Source organism: Punctularia strigosozonata (assembly GCF_000264995.1).
Source record: "Punctularia strigosozonata HHB-11173 SS5 unplaced genomic scaffold PUNSTscaffold_2, whole genome shotgun sequence".
Classification (NCBI taxonomy): domain Eukaryota; kingdom Fungi; phylum Basidiomycota; class Agaricomycetes; order Corticiales; family Punctulariaceae; genus Punctularia; species Punctularia strigosozonata.
This window is the reverse complement of record NW_006767434.1, coordinates 2,692,776-2,710,098: the sequence shown is the minus strand read 5'-3', so window position 1 is coordinate 2,710,098 and position 17,323 is coordinate 2,692,776. Positions and strand designations below refer to the sequence as shown.

The 17,323-nt window shown below is 56.9% G+C and overlaps 5 protein-coding genes across 5 annotated transcripts; 2 read left to right on the top strand and 3 right to left on the bottom strand.

The window, feature by feature from the left end:
• Positions 1-81: 81 nt before the first annotated feature.
• On the bottom strand, positions 82-3,839 carry PUNSTDRAFT_131239 (uncharacterized protein; the record flags this gene model as incomplete). Its single annotated transcript, XM_007380518.1, has 6 exons — positions 82-717; positions 775-1,056; positions 1,108-1,396; positions 1,446-1,571; positions 1,933-3,418; positions 3,473-3,839. The coding sequence occupies 6 exons, from the start codon at positions 3,837-3,839 to the stop codon at positions 82-84; spliced, it is 3,186 nt and encodes a 1,061-aa protein (XP_007380580.1).
• Positions 3,840-4,949: 1,110 nt separating this feature from the next.
• Positions 4,950-5,924, bottom strand: PUNSTDRAFT_82541 (uncharacterized protein). Its single transcript, XM_007380517.1, has 4 exons — positions 5,813-5,924; positions 5,647-5,755; positions 5,329-5,584; positions 4,950-5,276 (listed from the first exon to the last, which is right to left on the bottom strand). The coding sequence occupies exons 1-4, from the start codon at positions 5,903-5,905 to the stop codon at positions 5,237-5,239; spliced, it is 498 nt and encodes a 165-aa protein (XP_007380579.1). The 5' UTR covers positions 5,906-5,924; the 3' UTR covers positions 4,950-5,236.
• A 1,553-nt stretch (positions 5,925-7,477) lies between these two features.
• On the top strand, positions 7,478-10,107 carry PUNSTDRAFT_60947 (cytochrome P450; the record flags this gene model as incomplete). The annotated part of the gene is made up of 15 exons (XM_007380516.1): positions 7,478-7,607; positions 7,660-7,760; positions 7,821-7,874; positions 7,933-7,976; positions 8,088-8,131; positions 8,193-8,290; positions 8,344-8,439; positions 8,488-8,564; positions 8,616-8,865; positions 8,922-9,015; positions 9,071-9,210; positions 9,270-9,327; positions 9,431-9,671; positions 9,725-9,786; positions 9,848-10,107. 15 exons carry the CDS (start codon positions 7,478-7,480, stop codon positions 10,105-10,107), a joined length of 1,749 nt encoding a protein of 582 aa, XP_007380578.1.
• Positions 10,108-12,783: 2,676 nt separating this feature from the next.
• On the top strand, positions 12,784-13,062 carry PUNSTDRAFT_61245 (uncharacterized protein; the record flags this gene model as incomplete). The annotated part of the gene is made up of 2 exons (XM_007380515.1): positions 12,784-12,882; positions 12,952-13,062. Coding segments are annotated over 2 exons (210 nt in total), but the record flags the coding sequence as incomplete, so codon positions are not given.
• Positions 13,063-15,397: 2,335 nt separating this feature from the next.
• On the bottom strand, positions 15,398-16,703 carry GP1 (manganese peroxidase; the record flags this gene model as incomplete). Its single annotated transcript, XM_007380514.1, has 4 exons — positions 15,398-15,901; positions 15,955-16,354; positions 16,405-16,471; positions 16,523-16,703. 4 exons carry the CDS (start codon positions 16,701-16,703, stop codon positions 15,398-15,400), a joined length of 1,152 nt encoding a protein of 383 aa, XP_007380576.1.
• Between the last annotated feature and the right edge of the window lie 620 nt (positions 16,704-17,323).

Genomic DNA, 17,323 nt, shown 5'->3' with positions numbered 1-17,323 from the left:
GTGGTACGTCCCGGAGAGACATTCGCGCGACCAGGGGGCTCCCAGCCTTGTGCGAGAGCGGATTGCGCCCGGAACGGACGTTTATTCGGGGATGTTGAACTGGCGATACTCTGAACTGTTATGGGTCATGTTGTCCATGGCCGGTCTGCGAGTTATTGAGGGCGTATTTCGACATCGTAAGGGCATGTACTTGCCTGAGGCGACATCGCTCGCCATCCGGCGGACCTCCGGTGATGGAATGTGAATTTCCCAGCTACCGTAATCCTCTGGCTCCTGGGAAGGCTGCATCGGGCGTGAAGCCAGAGGTGATCTTGCTGGCGTGGCTGGGACTTGCGCTTTCGCCGTTTGCTTGAGCACGATGGGAGAGCCCAGATCATTAGCAGCGGAGCGGCCTCGCTTAGAACCTCGGCGACGATCCTCGCATGGGCTCCTCTCTGGAGAAGAGCGTTTGCGGGGCACCAGCGGCGACCTAGGTGTTGCGGAGGGCGTGGGTACTGAGGCAATGGCTGCAGATTGTTGATCAGGGTCGACGGACCTGAGCGTCCGAGAGAGGGGGCTTGGATGATGAGGACGACGGCCAGGTGGTGGCGGTGGGAAAAGATCATGACGAGCGGCCGTCAAGCGCGAGTTCATCTGCGAGCTGGGGGGCTCCACCAGCGAAGGAAGCACTCGCGTGATGGAGGTAGCCTGAGAATCAGGCACTGTGTCCGTCGATGGCTGACACTTCAGTTCATCAGTACATATTCACGGCGTATGTGTCCATATCAAACTTACAGATGAGGACGAGAGCTGGGATTCGCTTATAGTGACGTCGCCACCGAATGCCTCGACGTAGGCGTGAACGCAGTCTTTCAGTTCCGGAGGAACATGGATGTTCACGATGCCGGCATAGGTCTCCTGCCAATAGGTACCGAATGCATCTGGTCCGAAAAGCGGAACAGGTAGTGGATTGCGATGGAATACGCTCCCAAGGAACGGTGCAATCGCGTCTAAATTATTTTGATGTGCTGGTAGACGTCGCAGTTGATCCAACGTATTTGCGTACAGAGGGATAATCTTAAATTGAGGTTGAGGACAGGTGAGCGTCGAAGAGTGAATGGAGCGCACATGTTCGTTGTATTCGTCGTCTGTAAACACCAAACTCTCGTCGCGGAGCCACATCCCGAGACCGTCATTCATCGCTCGCAAAGTCGCTATTAGTTGCTCTGGCGACCAACGTTGAAACATCGTTCGCAGGACTTGCCACCCCTCTAAAGCGGCAGGCACCGCTGCCCGGTCCATGGGGTACAGCTTGCGCAATAGGTGACCAATACAGTGGAGAACAGCGCAATCGGGAGCATTCAATCCGATCCAATGACCAAGTACGCGCATGATGAAGGTGGACAGCGACATCAGACTACCTGAGCATCAGCAAAGGTTCTTGTGGAGATATCGCGAGTGCTCACTGAGGTGAGGTCGAACGTTCTATTACAATCTCCGCCACACTTGCTGAATCCAATGTCGGCCTTGACATGATCCTGTTCCAGAGGCCATCCCAGGCATCCCAAGCTTCATCGGAGACAGTCCACGGCCTGGTGGACGTGGGTGTTAGTAGTCGTAGACGTTACTAGGCGCACAAGTACTCGCTGCATAAGGTGTAATAGATGCACCACGGTATCTTCCAGCCAAAACAAAACATCTGCATCTGAAAGAGTCCAGTAGCGAGCGAGAACTACCCAAAGCCTCTTCCTGGATTCTTCCGGACATCGAACGTCCAGGAAGATCGCTTCCCTGCATTTCAAGCCAGCAGATAGCGCCACTTCAACGTGGAACGCTGAACGTCCGCCGTCGACAATCCCTGGTCTACAATCCTCCACACGCAACAATGATTTGAGAAGACATCCTGCTGCGGTGAGACGCCATTCGTCTACAAAGACGTTCCCCATGGCTAACCACATGTCTCTAGCCACCGTCGTTAGCGCCAGCGATAGTGGAGATCGACCTTGTTCAGTGTCAGAGCCTGAGGTTTCATATATGCGCGCTACCAGCGCGGCGGAACGTTCAATGAAGTCTGGAGGGGGCGCCAAGTGGCCTCGTCCCTGGGACAGTTGAGTCTGAGCAAGAAGAAGGGTTTGCCATGCGGCTATGAGATGCCGTCGAATGTTCTCCTGCTCAGGGATTGAATGTACTGAAACGTGACGATGTAGAACGCGTTTGAAGATAGCGACAAGTTCGTCCCAATGCCGAACGATCTCCTCGTCGGAGAGCGTGCGTATATGCACATCGTCCTGCGGCGGTAGTTCGGCTGATAGATCCGCCAAGGAGGTCGAATCCACCGCTTCAAGGAGGGTGCCATCTGTCAAGATTGTCGGTATGATGGATACAAGTTTCTGATCTTCAGTTGGCTGTTCATGTACCAGAGGGCCCGGAGGAGTCGAGTGAGTGGTACCGGGTGTGAGCATTCGCATGTATATTCGGAAACCATCTTGATGTATGGACCAGCGGTCGCTTCCAACCATCTGCTGTGTCACTGAGAGGGCGCAATCCAGGCCATGGTGGATGTCATGCATCTCCAGGAGTTTGCTCACTAGGGCCGCACCGATACCATGTGCGACCTCCTGTTTGACCACGTTGAGGGCCGGCTCCGTCATCGCCTTCAGCCCTCCTTCCTTCGCAGCGCTCTGCGTAACCAGACACGGCTCACGGCGATACAGTCTGGCCAGAACCTCCACAAGACACTTCCATACGGCCGCGTGCAGCTTGGGCCATGGCTTACGCACACGTGCAAGGGCGGGCAGAACCAACTTCAACGTCCGTGGTCGCATGAAGAATGCGAAATCCGAGAGGAGGACGATACAGGCTAGGACAACGAATGCCCATGACGCAGGTGGCGGAGGATCGACAGGTTTTGACGTTGTATTGACCTCAGTAGCGGTCCTTAGGATTGTCGGCAGGGAATTGGGTTTGTCCCGGTACTGGCGCGATGTCTCTGTCTCTACATACGACCCGATCATCTCGCTTATCTCCTTTTGCACCTTCTGGTTATGACCTTGGTTGCGCAATGCAATGACGTAGCCACATAGCGCGTCGGCAGCTGCAGTTTTAACGTCGGATTCTGGTGCTGTTAGATGGTAGCACACTGCTGCCAGAAGGGGGACGGTATGAGGAAGGCAGAGGTGGCCGTGGCGTGAGAGTAAGGATCGCAAAGCTCCCAAACCGTCCGTAGTGATGCGAGCATCCGATGTTACACCGCGTGGAGCAAGTGTTCCACTGATACATCGCATTATACCCGAGATATGGGGAGACAAAATCGTTGCCGGGAGGTCCTGAGTGCGTAGTATCCATATCAGGATGCTGTGCGTCTTCGTGTGCTGCACAGAACAAGCGCCGTCTCTTTGGAGCTCGAGCAAGTTTCCCAGCAGCTTCGTGAGGTCGCGAGCTATTGGACGATACGTCAAAACAGAGTACCTCAACCCGCAACGTATTAACTCACCTGAAAACAGGTTGTGTAACGCGTCAAGCCTGAAGATCGCTGCGAGGACCCACAGAGCCAGGTGGCCCAGTTTTCGTGTTTTGAAACCTCCGCCGGATTGCACGAACTCCCCACCAATATCCCTCGAAAGACAGCGTGTCAGAGCGGGCGTGTGGCGCCGTAGGCATTCCAGGGACGCGAAGGGAATGCCTGGCTCAGAAACCGAAGCATCGAGAAGCCGGGAATGGAGTTGAAATCGAGAAAGTAGCGTCTGATATGCGTCACAGAGGTCAATGATGGTGATACGAGAGGATGTACCGTCCAGGGAATGGAGAAGCGTGGATAGGGGTGAACGAAAATATGTCTCGTCGTGAAGAGGAATCGACATTGCTCTTTCGAGAGGCAGAGCGGGTCGGGGGTGTGGTTCCATCAAGATCTTGTTATGAAGCTTTAGTGTGCTGTATCCGGGCTACGAGATGGCCGTCCAGAGGTCCGGAACTCAATAATATGTGCTTGGCGATTGAGCTTGAATCACAAGAGAAGGGTTGATGAGCATCGAGTCAACGCAAGATCCATAATCGAGCATGCAGATACATAGACACCTTGGGTCGGTATATGCAGATCGGGGTTGGTTGAGGAAGGCCGATGGGATGAGCGGCTTCAGGCGGTCGAGCCCAGCTTAAGCTCCACGCAAAGCCTGTTATATGCACCGCAAAGTACGCGCAGCTGTGCAAGCCAAGCTATAGGAGATACCCCAATGCGTTGACTCGGCGTGGAGTGTCGCGGAAACGCGTTGATCTTCAGTTCGACGACGAGACCGGGGAGAGCGCGGGTCAGATCGCACGTGGCTGAGACACGGTGAGTCACCACGTGACGCACAAACACATCACTGACAGTGACAGTGACAGAGCAGCCGCACACGCTCAGTGACTTTGCGTGGACTGGATGATTCCTGATGCTTAGAGATATAGAGATGCTTGCAACGCATGAGCGCCGCTGCTCAGATGCATAGTTACATGATATCGGGGTCCATGGCCTCCGTGTGCCTGCTGGCTATTGCATTGAACATTTACTCAGAAGCTCGGATTCAGGTGATGTCCATTTTGACTGCATATGAGATACGACAAGGCGGAACGTACGCCGTTCTTGCGACTGAGTAGAATTTATCGAACCTCACACTTTTCATGCTTCACGGATGCTTACGAACTGGATGGTTCAAAGAGAGACTCATCAAGCGTCGAGAGCCATCATTGCACGAGCGGATTCGTTGATTGCCGCCAAAGCAGGATTGTAGGACCTGCAGAGTAGGTAAGTGGAAATGTCCACAAGAAAAAGTGTAAATGCTGACCGGTGATCGGGACCACGCTGGAGTGTGAGGCCCATTCGAGCGCCCTCAGGTGCGTGGTAGATCTTGTCTCAACGAGGCTTCGGAGCGGCGAGCGACAGAGCAGGAGCAAGAGCTAGAATGTACGCAGTACAGTTAGCTTCACACTGCGTAGGGATAACGAGCAGGTCAATTCATGTACCTAGAATGTACGCAGTACAGTTACTGAGGTACAATGAGCAACAATTAACATAACGAGAGAATGAATCAACGTACACTTCACACTGCGTAGGGATAATGAGCAGGTGAAGCGACGGATTTGCGAACGCGATGCTTAAGTGAGCGACGGCGGGCCGGAGGCCAAGAATATGATAAGAAAGTCCATGTGGGCGCACCGGGCGCCTTCGCGATGCGAGGGGTATCATCAGTGCTTTGCACCGATTGGATCTGGAGATCCGAACCTAGACCTTCGACATCTTGTTAGGGAGTGCCTTTCCCATTCTGGTATCTGTCGTCAGAACCAAGGGCACGGAGAGCAATGTTGCAAAATGACCTGCAAAAATCACACGTGCATGGCCTACTCCCGGTGCCGTGATGGTCGCATCCGAAGTTCATGCCCGCGTCGGTGCCGCAACAAGTCCATCTGAAGGCCTCTGGACGTTTCTTGAAGAGACGCGAGAGCTTGCCGTTGCACTCCTCCCGTAAGACTTTCTTCATGTACTCTGCCCCCTCGATAACGACATTGCCCCAACCCATGCGCTCTTTGGTCGTCGGCTCGATGTACTCCCAAGTCATCAGTTCGAGTTTACCTGTGGACAATGGCAAATATGGTAGCAAGATCAATCGATCACGGAGAGACATGGGGCCAAACCTTCATGCAGAGAGCCATCGCGACATCCACGATACTTGTCCATCCAGCTCGACGATTCGCCACAAAGTTCTTTGTGGTTAGACCAATCGTTCTTCTGACAATCCGCATTCTAGCGAACCGATGCTGCGTTCACTACATGCCATGGACTGTTGTAAAAAACGCCAACACAATAAAGTGCACCGCGGCAACGGGCACAACGTTTCAGATCCTTCGTCATGGATTCCTTTCGGCAGTTAAAGCACTGGGATGTATCTGCCATCGTTCGACAACGGTGTGGGAGTGTCGGATGCGGTGATGGTTGAAGACAAACAAGTTAGAATTCGAGAGGGTCGCGACCGCGACGGATATTAATGTCACGTGGTCGTGCCTTCGATCTCAAGGTTATTACAGCCGTTTTCAAAAATCATGAGCGCGGCACCAGAAACGAGACGCGCGTCGTGAACGACCCTAAAGTGGGGTCACCGCCAGATCAGCGACGCCGGCGAGCTCAGGAGGACAGCCAGCTCAAGCATCTCGACGGGATCGTATCGCTGTTGTTGTCTGAGGAGTGCCCCGAGCATAGGAGAGCCGAAGGTTAGCCCGATCTTGAGCCCGAGATATGATGTGCAATGTCTCTGGGGGTTTCTGGTTCCCTCAACTTGATGCTCCCGGCGGATTGTCTTTCACCCATTCTGTCAACTTCCACTCGCCTATGGGATCTTCTTGATAACGGGCTACACCTTGATTTGGAGCAGTACACTTGTACAATGGTTGCCCCTCAGTGAGCCATGCTTCCCAATGACGAGTCGACGATGAGTTCCCAAACATCTCGTCGTCGAAAACATCGGTAGACTCCTAGGACACATATTTGATCATACAGAGGCTGGACTGTGTCCAGGTTTGCTGGACGTAGCGTCCATAATCACGGTTTACAATCGCTGACACTGTCCTGGCCTGCTACTGGGAAATTGCTCGTTAATCCCTTTGAATATCATGTTTACCACTCTCAAGAATCATCCTTAGAGCTCCTCACGCGTATTTTGATCGTTTCAATGCTGTCCTGGGGCGCATCATCGTAGAGTTCGTCGTCGAACACGATGTGCTGGCGGCAAACCCAGCTTTGGGGTCGTTCACGACGCGCGTCTCGTTTCTGGTGCCGCGCTCATGATTTTTGAAAACGGCTGTACGTACATGCGGCGCGGACGGCCTTGACGGCGAGCGGGGGTGTTTGGGCACCTTCGGTTCACCAAAACTTGCTTTCTACAATGTCTGAGGATGGTCGATGGTCTAGTTTCCTTTCATTGATGCGAGTGGCAGCCGCAGTTCACACTTGTCTGGATGTCGCGAATCTCGACATCCGCGTGTACATCGCAGGCTCGATCGCTTCTCAACGCGAATATTGGTTTTCTTCAGAAGAGGGAAATCTAGTCTTCCGTGGATTGCAGGGGTAGCCATTTACGTAGCCGTGAGTTGCATCGTGCACTCAAGTTCGGATCTCATCTTGGGTCGCTATTCCCAATATAACCTCCAGGAAAGTTGATCAGATGAGTACTGCAATAAGCTACGGCAACACTGACTCTGGTTGGTAGAGAACCAAGTCGATTGGCTACGCTCCCGAGGCCCTCACACGGGGGTTGGTAGAGAACCAAGTCGATCAGTTACGCTCCCGAGGCCTTCACACGGGGGCTTACGATTATCGTATCCCCTTCCGCTGTGGACGCTCGCACCATCGACTCTTCAGAGTGCTCGGGAGGCAGGGAATCGGGAGCTTTAGCGAATACGATGTGCGCAGTGTCGACGATGATGATTTATTGTGAACAAGCCGATCGCGCAAAGCCATCAGAATCGCGAGATGTCACCCATCCTGCAAGCAGTCTTGGCAGCGCTTGGTATATGGGTAGCATCCAAGTTCTTTCGTCGCTTCATTGCCTCGTCTCCCCTGGACAAGATACCCGGACCGCGCAATGTATCGTGGTTGACAGGTAATGTTGGCATGAAATGACGACTGGATTCTGATGTCGATGGTGCCACCAGGTCATTTGTACCAGCTCACTGACGTTAAACATGGCTGGCGCTTTCATCACGATGTCAGCACGCAATATGAATCCGTCGTAAAGATTTGGGGTTTTCTGCGGGTACGCACTCCGTTAGACCGCGGGTCAGTCCATCGCGCTCATGCCGTATATCTCTTCTAGGAACGGAGACTCTACGTGTTCGACCCAAGGGCGCTGTACCACGTCCTTGTCAAGGTGACCATCACTTAGACGAGCTGTAGTATCAAGAACAACTTATGGCATACATCACCAGGACCAAAACGTGTACATCAAGCCGCACACTAGGACAGGTAAGACGTATCCCATGCATATCTGTGCGTCTTAATAAGTCCATGTTATTAGAGTATGCCTTAGTGTCTCGGAATGGTTCCGTTCACTCATACATATGCGTGCACCCCTCACGTTTAGGTTGACCGCTCTGGTCTTCGGCCGCGGACTGCTCTCGACATATGGTTCGTGGGCGTAGATTAATCTTACAGTGGATATTCCCGTAATTTAAACTTCATACGGCAGGAGATCGTCACAAAAAGCAGCGCAAGATGATGAATCCCGTATTTTCGATGGGACACATGAAGTACATGGTCTCTCAGTTCTATCAAGTCTCCCACCAAGTAAGTCGGGCATGAACTACGGCAGATACATTGGTGACATTGATAATCCTCAGCTCTGCGACGCGCTGACATCCGAGCTCGCGACCGGCGACCGCGAGATTGATATCCTTACCTGGATGACCCGAACTGCCTTGGAACTCATCGGCCAGGTTAGTCCTGTACATGTGATCCCAGCAACACCATCTCATTCCTTGCAGGCTGGGCTCGGCTACTCCTTTGACCCCTTGACCCACGAGGTTGACAACGAGTTCGCCAACACGTTGAAGTCACTCGTGTGCGTATTTTGTTTGGAAATGTCATCGGCCGCGCTGACGTTCTCCTCTAGACCCGCTGTATCGCAGGTCGCCGTCGTTCGCGGTATTGTTCCGTGGTTCACCAGGCTCGGGATCCCTTCCGTGCTAGGGCGCCTGCTACCGTTCGTGCCCAGTAGAAGGGTGCAGCGCTTGCGACGCGTGTCCGAGAAGTTGGATGAAGTGTGCCGGGAGATCTACGGGTCGAAGAAGGCGGCACTCTTGCGTGGGGACGAGGCCGTCCTTGAGCAGGTCGGGCGCGGGAAGGATATCATGTCGATACTGGTACGTGCATTTCAAGAGCGAGCACATCCGAGGCTGACGCTCCTACGGGTGTCCAGCTCAAGGCCAACATGGAAGTGGCGGACGAGGAGCGTTTGCCCGAATCAGAGGTAATCGCGCAGATGGCGACGCTGGTTTTGGCCGCTACCGACAGTGAGCAGATCGTCGCTCCATGGCGCATCCTCGGTACTGAGGCATGTCGAATCAGCGACGACGACGGCACTGGCGCGCGCTCTGCACATGTTATCCCAGCGTTCAGATGTGCAGGCAAAGCTACGGGCAGAGATTGTGGAAGCTCGCGCGGGTCGGGAGGAGGACCTGAGCTATGAGGAGCTCGACACGCTACCGGTTCGTCTGCGGTCGCGCATTGTCGATGTTTGCACTCATGATGTCCATTTTTTGTTTAGTACCTGGATGCAGTAGTCCGAGAGACTCTACGATTGCAAGTTACTGTTTCCTTGTGCAGTTGACCGCTACTCACACCTTGTGTAGGTTAGCTCCGGTGACGCAGCTCTTCCGCGAGTGAGTGTCTTGTCCACGTCATGTTCATAGCCACCACTGACAGAAGATGATAGAGCCCAGAAGGACATGGTCCTGCCCCTTCACAAACCGATTACTGCGACTGACGGCACGCTGCTGCACGAAATCGCCATTCCGCGTGGGACGACCATCGTGGTCAGCCTGCGGAGCCTCAACACCTGCAAGGACTATTGGGGAGCGGACGCGGAAGAGTGGAAGCCAGAGCGCTTCCTCAAACCGCTACCAGACGAACTCGTCGAGGCCCACGTCCCGGGCATTTACTCGAATATGTGCGTCTGCTGTTGCCGCGCATGGGTGTGATCAGACTAATGCCGGCGTACAGGATGACGTTCAGCGCCGGGGCGTTTTCATGTATCGGCTTCAAGTTCTCCCTGCTTGAGATGAGTACGTGCCCGGCTTGATGAACCCATGATGTTGTGCGCAGGGCTGACGATGACATGCGTAGAGGTCGTACTGTCGATGCTGATAGAACGTTACTGGTTTTCGCTGGGGGCGAAGGAAATCAAGTGGAGCATGGGCGGTATCGCTGTACGTGTCATAAACATGCTACGTAGAGCCGTTGCGGTGGCTAATTTTGGGCTTATCTCAGTACCCGTCCGTCGAGGGCATGCAGGGATCTCATATGCCGCTCCGCATGTCGCTGACAAAGGAGTAGGTATACATACGCGCCGGCGCACGCAGATACCAGTCTCGACCTTTCTGTAGCGCCTAGGCCATCATGACTGATATTCAGAATGTAATCGCATATGCGTTCCGAGCGCGTTCAGCGCGCTTCGTTAGAATCGTCGTCGCTCGGGGGAACGAGTCCGCGCCGGGACCGTTCTGCCGTCGGGAAAAGCCAACGGCTCCGAGTACGCGCCGGAACAATGCCGGCAGATGGATGACGAAGGGCGCGACGAGGCTGTTCGCGGCTTTCGCAACCTTCATAGCAGCAGAAAAGCCGGGTTCGAGGAACTGTAACAGGGGGGTTGGGGGTCCGAGAATCGAGGCACGGATGAAGTTTGCATGACGGTGCGGTTGGGGCGAGGCTTCGCGAAGTAAGGCAAAGAACACGCGCGTTTTGCGCGGCGCGATCGCGAGGCCGTACTCGTACTTTTACTTTGGACAATGAATTGCCTTGGGCGGCGAGTCCGAGGATAGCTTAAGGGTGTCTTCCTGTTCCAGTGAGGCCGGTGCGGTCATAACTATTCTGCGAGAGCCTAGACCGGCGACTTGCCCGTCCTCTACGGTCCCCTCGCTATCTTCGCTTTGGGAAAGGATGAACCGTAAACGTCGAATGGGTTCTCCGAAGTCAAAAGGTAGTTTTAGACGCCGTGCAAGTCATGCCAACGTGCTTGTTTGCCGGATCCGACTGGACGGTGCGACCAATGCTTCGGAGCGCGTCCGAGGAAAATAGCTCTTGGTGGCCGTTCGAAAGATTTTGTCGACTTCCTCCTCCACGGATATCTTGGTCTATGACGACCGAGATAAGCTTGTCGATGGGGCTCGACTGCTCCACGAACCTTCGTCGATCTGCTGCATTACGTGCTCGGGCGCAGTAGAGCGTTATCTGCGGCAACTGCTTCTCATCGTTCTATGAACGCAGATCGAAGTCGGTGTGTGGGCAGAGGGTATTTTGTAGCATCGGAAATGACAACGCGTGTTCGCGGTAGCGCAGGAGCTTGGGTGGATATCAAGAGGAAAGCATGCGAGACTGCGAGGAGGGAAGGCATGCACACCGGGATCAGATCTGATGAGCCAACGCTTGGTCGAAAGCACCCGAATAGATGGTACATCGCTTCGAATGACGGAGGAAAGCGTGTACATTGCCATGTCTAGGCTGAAAATATGGATGGCGAACCGACGTCGCGACCCTGACGAGACTTGCATTCCAGCACGCCGATACGGGGATGAGAACAATGACCTCAAGTCCGTTGTGAGCATGGGAGAAACTGTCGTGATAAGCGACGGGTACAAAGGGAAATGCAGCCGCTGTTTCGTTCGGAGGGACGGAGGGGTGCAGGCATCCTGTATCCAGAACAGCAACGCATGCGCGTGGGTGCCTTTCGTTGGCTATTGGCGATGCGCTCCGCAGTGCCCAAGCTCATCAATGTGAACCACACCCGCAAGATGAGGCTTCTCCAAAGACATTACATATGCGATAAGCACACAAGTCCACGAGGACCAGACGTGATCGTGGCCGGGTCGAGGTGCGCACCGGAAGAGGGTACGTGCAGGATGGGAACGTGACGACCCTGGATCAGTACTCTGGAAGTGTATCGATCCACGCCATACACGACTGGTATTCAATACACAAAGATCTGGACCTCGTCTGGTTCGAGTCGTCTGCAGAACCTTCTTTCCAGACTGGAAGCCATGTCCGCGGCGTCGTCAGCGATGATGCATTGAAACGAATCCATATAGAGACCGAGCTTTAGCGTCGGTTCAGCGGACGGACAATTTGGATGTACGAGAGTCGGCGAATCGATGAACCGACGGTGGAGGGACCAGGTACGGGTTCGATAAGTCAACGCGAGCTCGTCGAACATGGTAACAGCGCGCGCCGTGAAGCCGAGGATATCCCGAGTGCGTCGCGCTGTTGTCCGCCGGCGGCAGAGATCCCCCGGTGAGCTGTGCGCGATGAGGTGTGATGAAGACGACGACGGCAGGGTCAATCAGCGATCCAACAACGGCGCTGCGATGCTTTGAGCGATGGTCGACCACGACGGCGCCGTCCGGGCCGGCGGCTAGACCTGCGGACCGCGCGGTGATGGCAGGCCTTCGCAGTGCTTTGCGGGGCAGCAGACGGGTGGGATCTTGGCTCCGGGGCACCGCGCGGGGTCATGCACACGCGCAGGCGGCTTCCTTTTCTGTGGCGGTTCCCGGTTGGGCGGTCTCCATTCCGGGGACGCATGGCGCCATCCTCGTGATTGTGCGACGGCTTCGATGACGCGATGGCGCGCGCTGCCTGCGGTTGTCATCGCCGCGCAGGAAGGGACCCCGTGGGGACAGCAGGCGGTCGGGGAGGCCGGGTGCCTGGGATCCGAGTCCTTCCGAGGGGCAGGCGCGGGGTGCGGGGTATTCGGATTAACCGGACCGGGCGTTATCAGCGTCAGCAATCAGGCCGTGCCAGCGCAATTTCTCGTCCGGCCACAACGTGGGCGCGCCCCGCCGCGCCTCCTCTGCCCCGCATCGCCCTCGACGCGACCCGCCAGCGAAGAGCGAGAGGCCCCCTTCGGGCTGCTGTGAACGACCTGCCCCATCCGGCCATCGTGCCCCATCTCCGGCCCACGCCGCCGTTTTTACGCTCGCTGCCGGCGCCCCCGCATGTCTCTTTCTTCCCCTCAATCTTCTCCTCTCCCTCTCACCATCATGCCGTCCCCGCCCCCAGAGTCGTACCCGATGGACTCGACGACCGCCGCCACCGACAAGGCCCCGACGAGGCCGTACAAGTGCCCCTATCCATTGTGCGGGCGCGCCTTCAGTCGACTCGAACACCAGGTGCGCGCATATACCCACTGTTTTCCATCCGTGTCGTGGCCATCGCTGACGTCGACCTGCCCTACCCAGACCCGCCACATACGCACCCATACCGGCGAAAAACCCTTTGCATGCACGTTCCCCTCGTGCGAGAAGCGCTTTTCTCGCTCTGACGAGCTCACCCGTCACTCGCGCATACACACCTCGGACCATGCCCACTCCTTGAAAGGCAAGGGTCGCGCGCCCGTCGCACACCCGTCCGAACGGGACAAGGACAGGTCTCACTTCGACGACAGCGATGAGACCCCGATCACGACCCGCACCAAAAAGAAGGCCAGGAGTCGCGCCAACTCTGATGATGAGGTCCGTCCGCTCCTCGGCCCCGAACCACCTCACGCTGACCCATCGCAGGACTCGTACGCTCGACCGACGGCGCTTTCCACTGAATCTATCCGCTCGTCGCCCGGACCCCGCTCTGATGACCTCCGCTCGCCTAATGCCCTTTCCGCCCTCTCCACCGCCGCCATGGACGAGCTCTTCGTTCTCGAACGCCAGGAGGCCATCCGCCGCGCCGAGTATGAGATCCGACACAACGAGGCCCTCCGTCGTTTGGAGATCGCGGAGCGCCATCGCGCCGTCGATCCTGGTTTCTATGATCCTGTCAGCAGCGCCAAGAGTCGGAGCGCCCACGTCAGCCCCGTCTCTACTCCATTCTATCGCCCAGGCATGACCGAAGGCGGCTACTTTGGTACCTCGAACGAGCGCGATACCGTCGACGAAGCCGATCACGCGCTCAAGTCACGCAGACGTCTCAGCGGTCCCGAGGCATACTACCAGGGCCCATTGCCCTCTCGTCACCATGTACACTACCACCCCCATCACGCGCATGCACACCCGTACCACCATCCTTCGCACTATCCCGTCCACGCGCACCGTTCTCGGGCGGACGACCGTGACCACGAGCCTCCCTCGCCCATCAGCACCGACAGCGACGCCCACCCGCAATCGCCCCTGCACCCTTATGCGCTCCACTCCGGCGCGGCGACCATCGTCAGTGGCGATGTGACCGACTCGCGCGCACACACGCCAAGTACATCACCCTCGCCCTTCCTCGGTCCTCTTCGTGAACTGTCCCTCCGCTCAGCGCTTCCCTCCCGCGTGCCCTCGCCCGTGCTCCTCCCGCCACCCTCCGTCCCGACCGACTACACCCACTTCGGGCACAATGCCGCCACCCGGCGCAGCACCGGCGATCTCGTTGCCTTCGGTCAACGCCACGCGCCGTCCTTCTCTGCTCACGCCGCCGCCACCGCCACGTCCGGCGGTGTGCACGTCCCGCGCTCGAGTTCGCACACGAGTCTGCCCACGCCCCAGCTTTCGAGCGGTCCGAGTAGTACAGGCTCGAGCCCAGGCAGCCTCCCAAGTAGTCTGTACGGCGGACCCGGCGCCGTCTCCGTGCACTCGCTCCACTCGACGACGAAGCCCAGCGCGGAGCGAGGCGTCGGCAGCGCCGCGAGCAGCCGCGCACCGAGTCCGCCTCATGCGTTCCACCCCTACCACCACGCGTACGGCAGCACGACGGCGAGCGGCCACACCACGCCCCATCACCACGCGCCGCCTCAACACCACCACCAACACCTCGCGCACTCTGTCCGGGTCGCGTTCGGCATGACGCCGATACACCCGACCCCCGCCCGCGGCCACTACGCGCCCGGGCTGAGCGCGTACGCTGCATCGACGTCGATGCCTGCGAGCGGCGCCGTCTCGCGCGCGGGCAGTCCGCCGATCACGCTCGCGCCGCTGAAGATGGGCGGCACGCACTCGCATGCGGTGTCTCGGCCGGACTCGCCGCCGCTGTTCGCGGCCGGAAAGGCGGCCGCGCGTTCCGCGCCGGGCTCGCCGGTGCGGATGAAGAGGGAGCCGCCTTCGGCGCCGGCAAAAGGGGAAGCGATCGGCGCGGATGGCGATGTGGCGATGCAGGACGCGGAGGAGGCGAACGGAGCTGGAGGAAGGGAGGCGGCGGACGAGAAGGTCGAGTTGCCCCATTTCAGCGAGATACAAGCCTCGGCGGGGATCGACATGGAGCGGCATATACTCCATTGAAGGATCTCAAACGGCGGACCCCTTTGACCGGTTACCCGCTTTCGCCATACGACGCCCGGAAACCTATGCCTCGACCCCAGCACGTATCGCGCGTGCTTAATCACCTCTCATACCATACGCACGATTATCTCGGGCCCCGGACACGACATTTTTCTTGTTGTTGTTAACCCCTATGATCTTACCGCGCTCATCGCATACACGCGTCTGTTAGAATTTAGAGTGACGACGATATCCCCTAGAGGAGTGTCATATTCCCCCGCTCATGACGAACATAGACCGCATTTTTGGTTACTTATTTACCTAGAGAGACGAACGCATCGTAGAGGTCCAGAACACAAACAATTATATTTATATGTCGGCTGGCTACACTACCGATTAACGCTTGCAGAACAACTATCGAGAGGCGGGATACGCTATGTGTTCGTTTGTGCGTTCTTCATTTCCGAGCCGGACCAGGGAATTGGATGTTGGTGCAGCTCATACTTCCGTCCGGACAGTGCGGGATGAACGTCTCCGTCGCCCCGCGCGGTTGAACGAGCGTCGGGAACACCTCCGTGTCGCACGTCAGCTCGAGGTCACCCGGGCCCTTCGTGTTCGGAAACGTCGCCGGCGGGACGGTGCGCGTGCTCGCGGGAGGGACGACGTCCGAACAATCCACGAGCGTTCGCGTGTTCTGTCCCAGTACTGCCAGCTTGGCCATTGCCGCTTTGAAGCTGGACGCCATGAACGCCTGCTGGTTGACAAAGCCTTGCCAGAAGCACGCCGTGCGCGGGTCGCGCGCGAGCGCCAAGTCGGACTGCAGTCGCAGTTCGCCGGTGTCGTTGCCGATGGTGATCGTGTACGGAGATTCGGCCTCGCCCGTGCGGTTACCCGTGCCGGGGAAGCCGGTTCCTTTGAGGAGGGTCTCGAGGAAAAACTGAGTGTCCATCACGAACGGCGTCTGGGTTGGGGCGTCAGTCGTCTGCGGCAACCGAGCGATCGTATAAGACGCACCGTGTCCAAGGGTGCGTCTCTGGCTGTTGGATCGAGGTTCGAATGTGCGATACTGTGCGTCGCCAGGAGGGAGACGACCTCGAATGGTGAGAAGCCCCCTGCGTCGGCAAAGCGCGCGAGGATCTTGGTCACGTTGTCCTGCGGTTGAGGGACAAGCCCGCGCACGGCGGGCACGGAAACGCGCTTCGGTCGGCCGGCGAGGAACTGCAGCTGCGGCGCGCCAGGGCAGTTGATGAGCGCGACTGCGGCAGCGAATTGGACAAGATCGCCGGCAGAAACGTCCGGGTGGAGGGAGAGGAAATGCAAGAGGTTGTTCACGCTGTCTTGGGTGCCGTTGTTTTCTGCATAATGAGGCTCGACTGTGGGGAAGAGCAGCACAGAACCGTCGGCACCACCGCCACTGGCAATCTACGTCAGTTTGGATTCTAGGTAGAAGCGCAACTAGCTCACGCTAGGGGTCCTTGGCTCTGACTGATGCCGATGGCGTCCACAAAAGCCAACCGTATGACTTCTTGGGCTATGAGAATGTAAACAGGATGATTCTGGATTTCATGTGATTGGATCGTACCGTCTTTGCTACATTCGTCCTGGAAAAGATTCTCTTGAAGATCCGCAGCAAGTGGGATGAAAGCGCAGCAGGCCGTATTGTTGACGCGAGTCCCGTCGGAGCAGACGGCGGCATCGCTCGTTGGTGCAGCAAAGGATAAAGTGAACAAGGCGACGGAGGCGATCAGCGACGCGAAAGCCATGGCTTTGCGTGGTATTGGAGGAGTTGGGTGAGCTGCAGCTATGCTTGCATCTTTTTATGCATGGTGGGTAAAGTGACGGCACGGGCACTCGAACGGAGGTAGATCCCGCGTACGCATAACCACGCGTCGCTCACAGGAACGTGAACGCCACGAACCACGAAACAACGACGTAGAAGGCGACGAGAACGGACGGCGCCAGCCCAGAGCACGCCGGCCTGAGAAGGGTAGTGTTCCCGGCTCGTCGAGCATCCGTCGGGATGAAGGGGCGTGGCTGGTGGGACACGGTAATGGAGGGCGGCATCGCACCCATAGAACCTGCTATGGCCGCCCCGGACAGCCATTGGAGGAATAACGTCGCGAAAACCCACGCCGCCACTCCGCCATCCCAGGAGAACTGACACCTAGCGCGTGCGATTCCGCCTACTTAAAGGACTAGAAGCACCTTGCTCCAGATCCCTGCGTACTCCCGAAGATGTCTGCAGGCGAAGTCGTGAGAAACGAAGAAGCTTTCTCAAACGTGTCTGAACATGTAGAAGTCGTCGAATAGCAATGCAAGCCCATGAAGAAGTGCAAAAAGCTGCAGATGCGACGAAGCACCCCGTCCATTAAGCGCTCACGCC

What these genes read in the sequence shown, in the direction of transcription:
- PUNSTDRAFT_82541 (XM_007380517.1), bottom strand. Translation starts at nt 5,905, where the DNA reads ATGGCAGATACATCCCAGTGCTTTAACTGCCGAAAGGAATCCATGACG. An exon ending in GCCGCGGTGCACTTTATTGT is followed by an intron (nt 5,756 to 5,812) that starts GTTGGCGTTTTT and finishes TCGGTTCGCTAG; the next exon opens with AATGCGGATTGTCAGAAGAA. An exon ending in TGCACGTGTGATTTTTGCAG is followed by an intron (nt 5,277 to 5,328) that starts GTCATTTTGCAA and finishes GACAGATACCAG; the next exon opens with AATGGGAAAGGCACTCCCTA.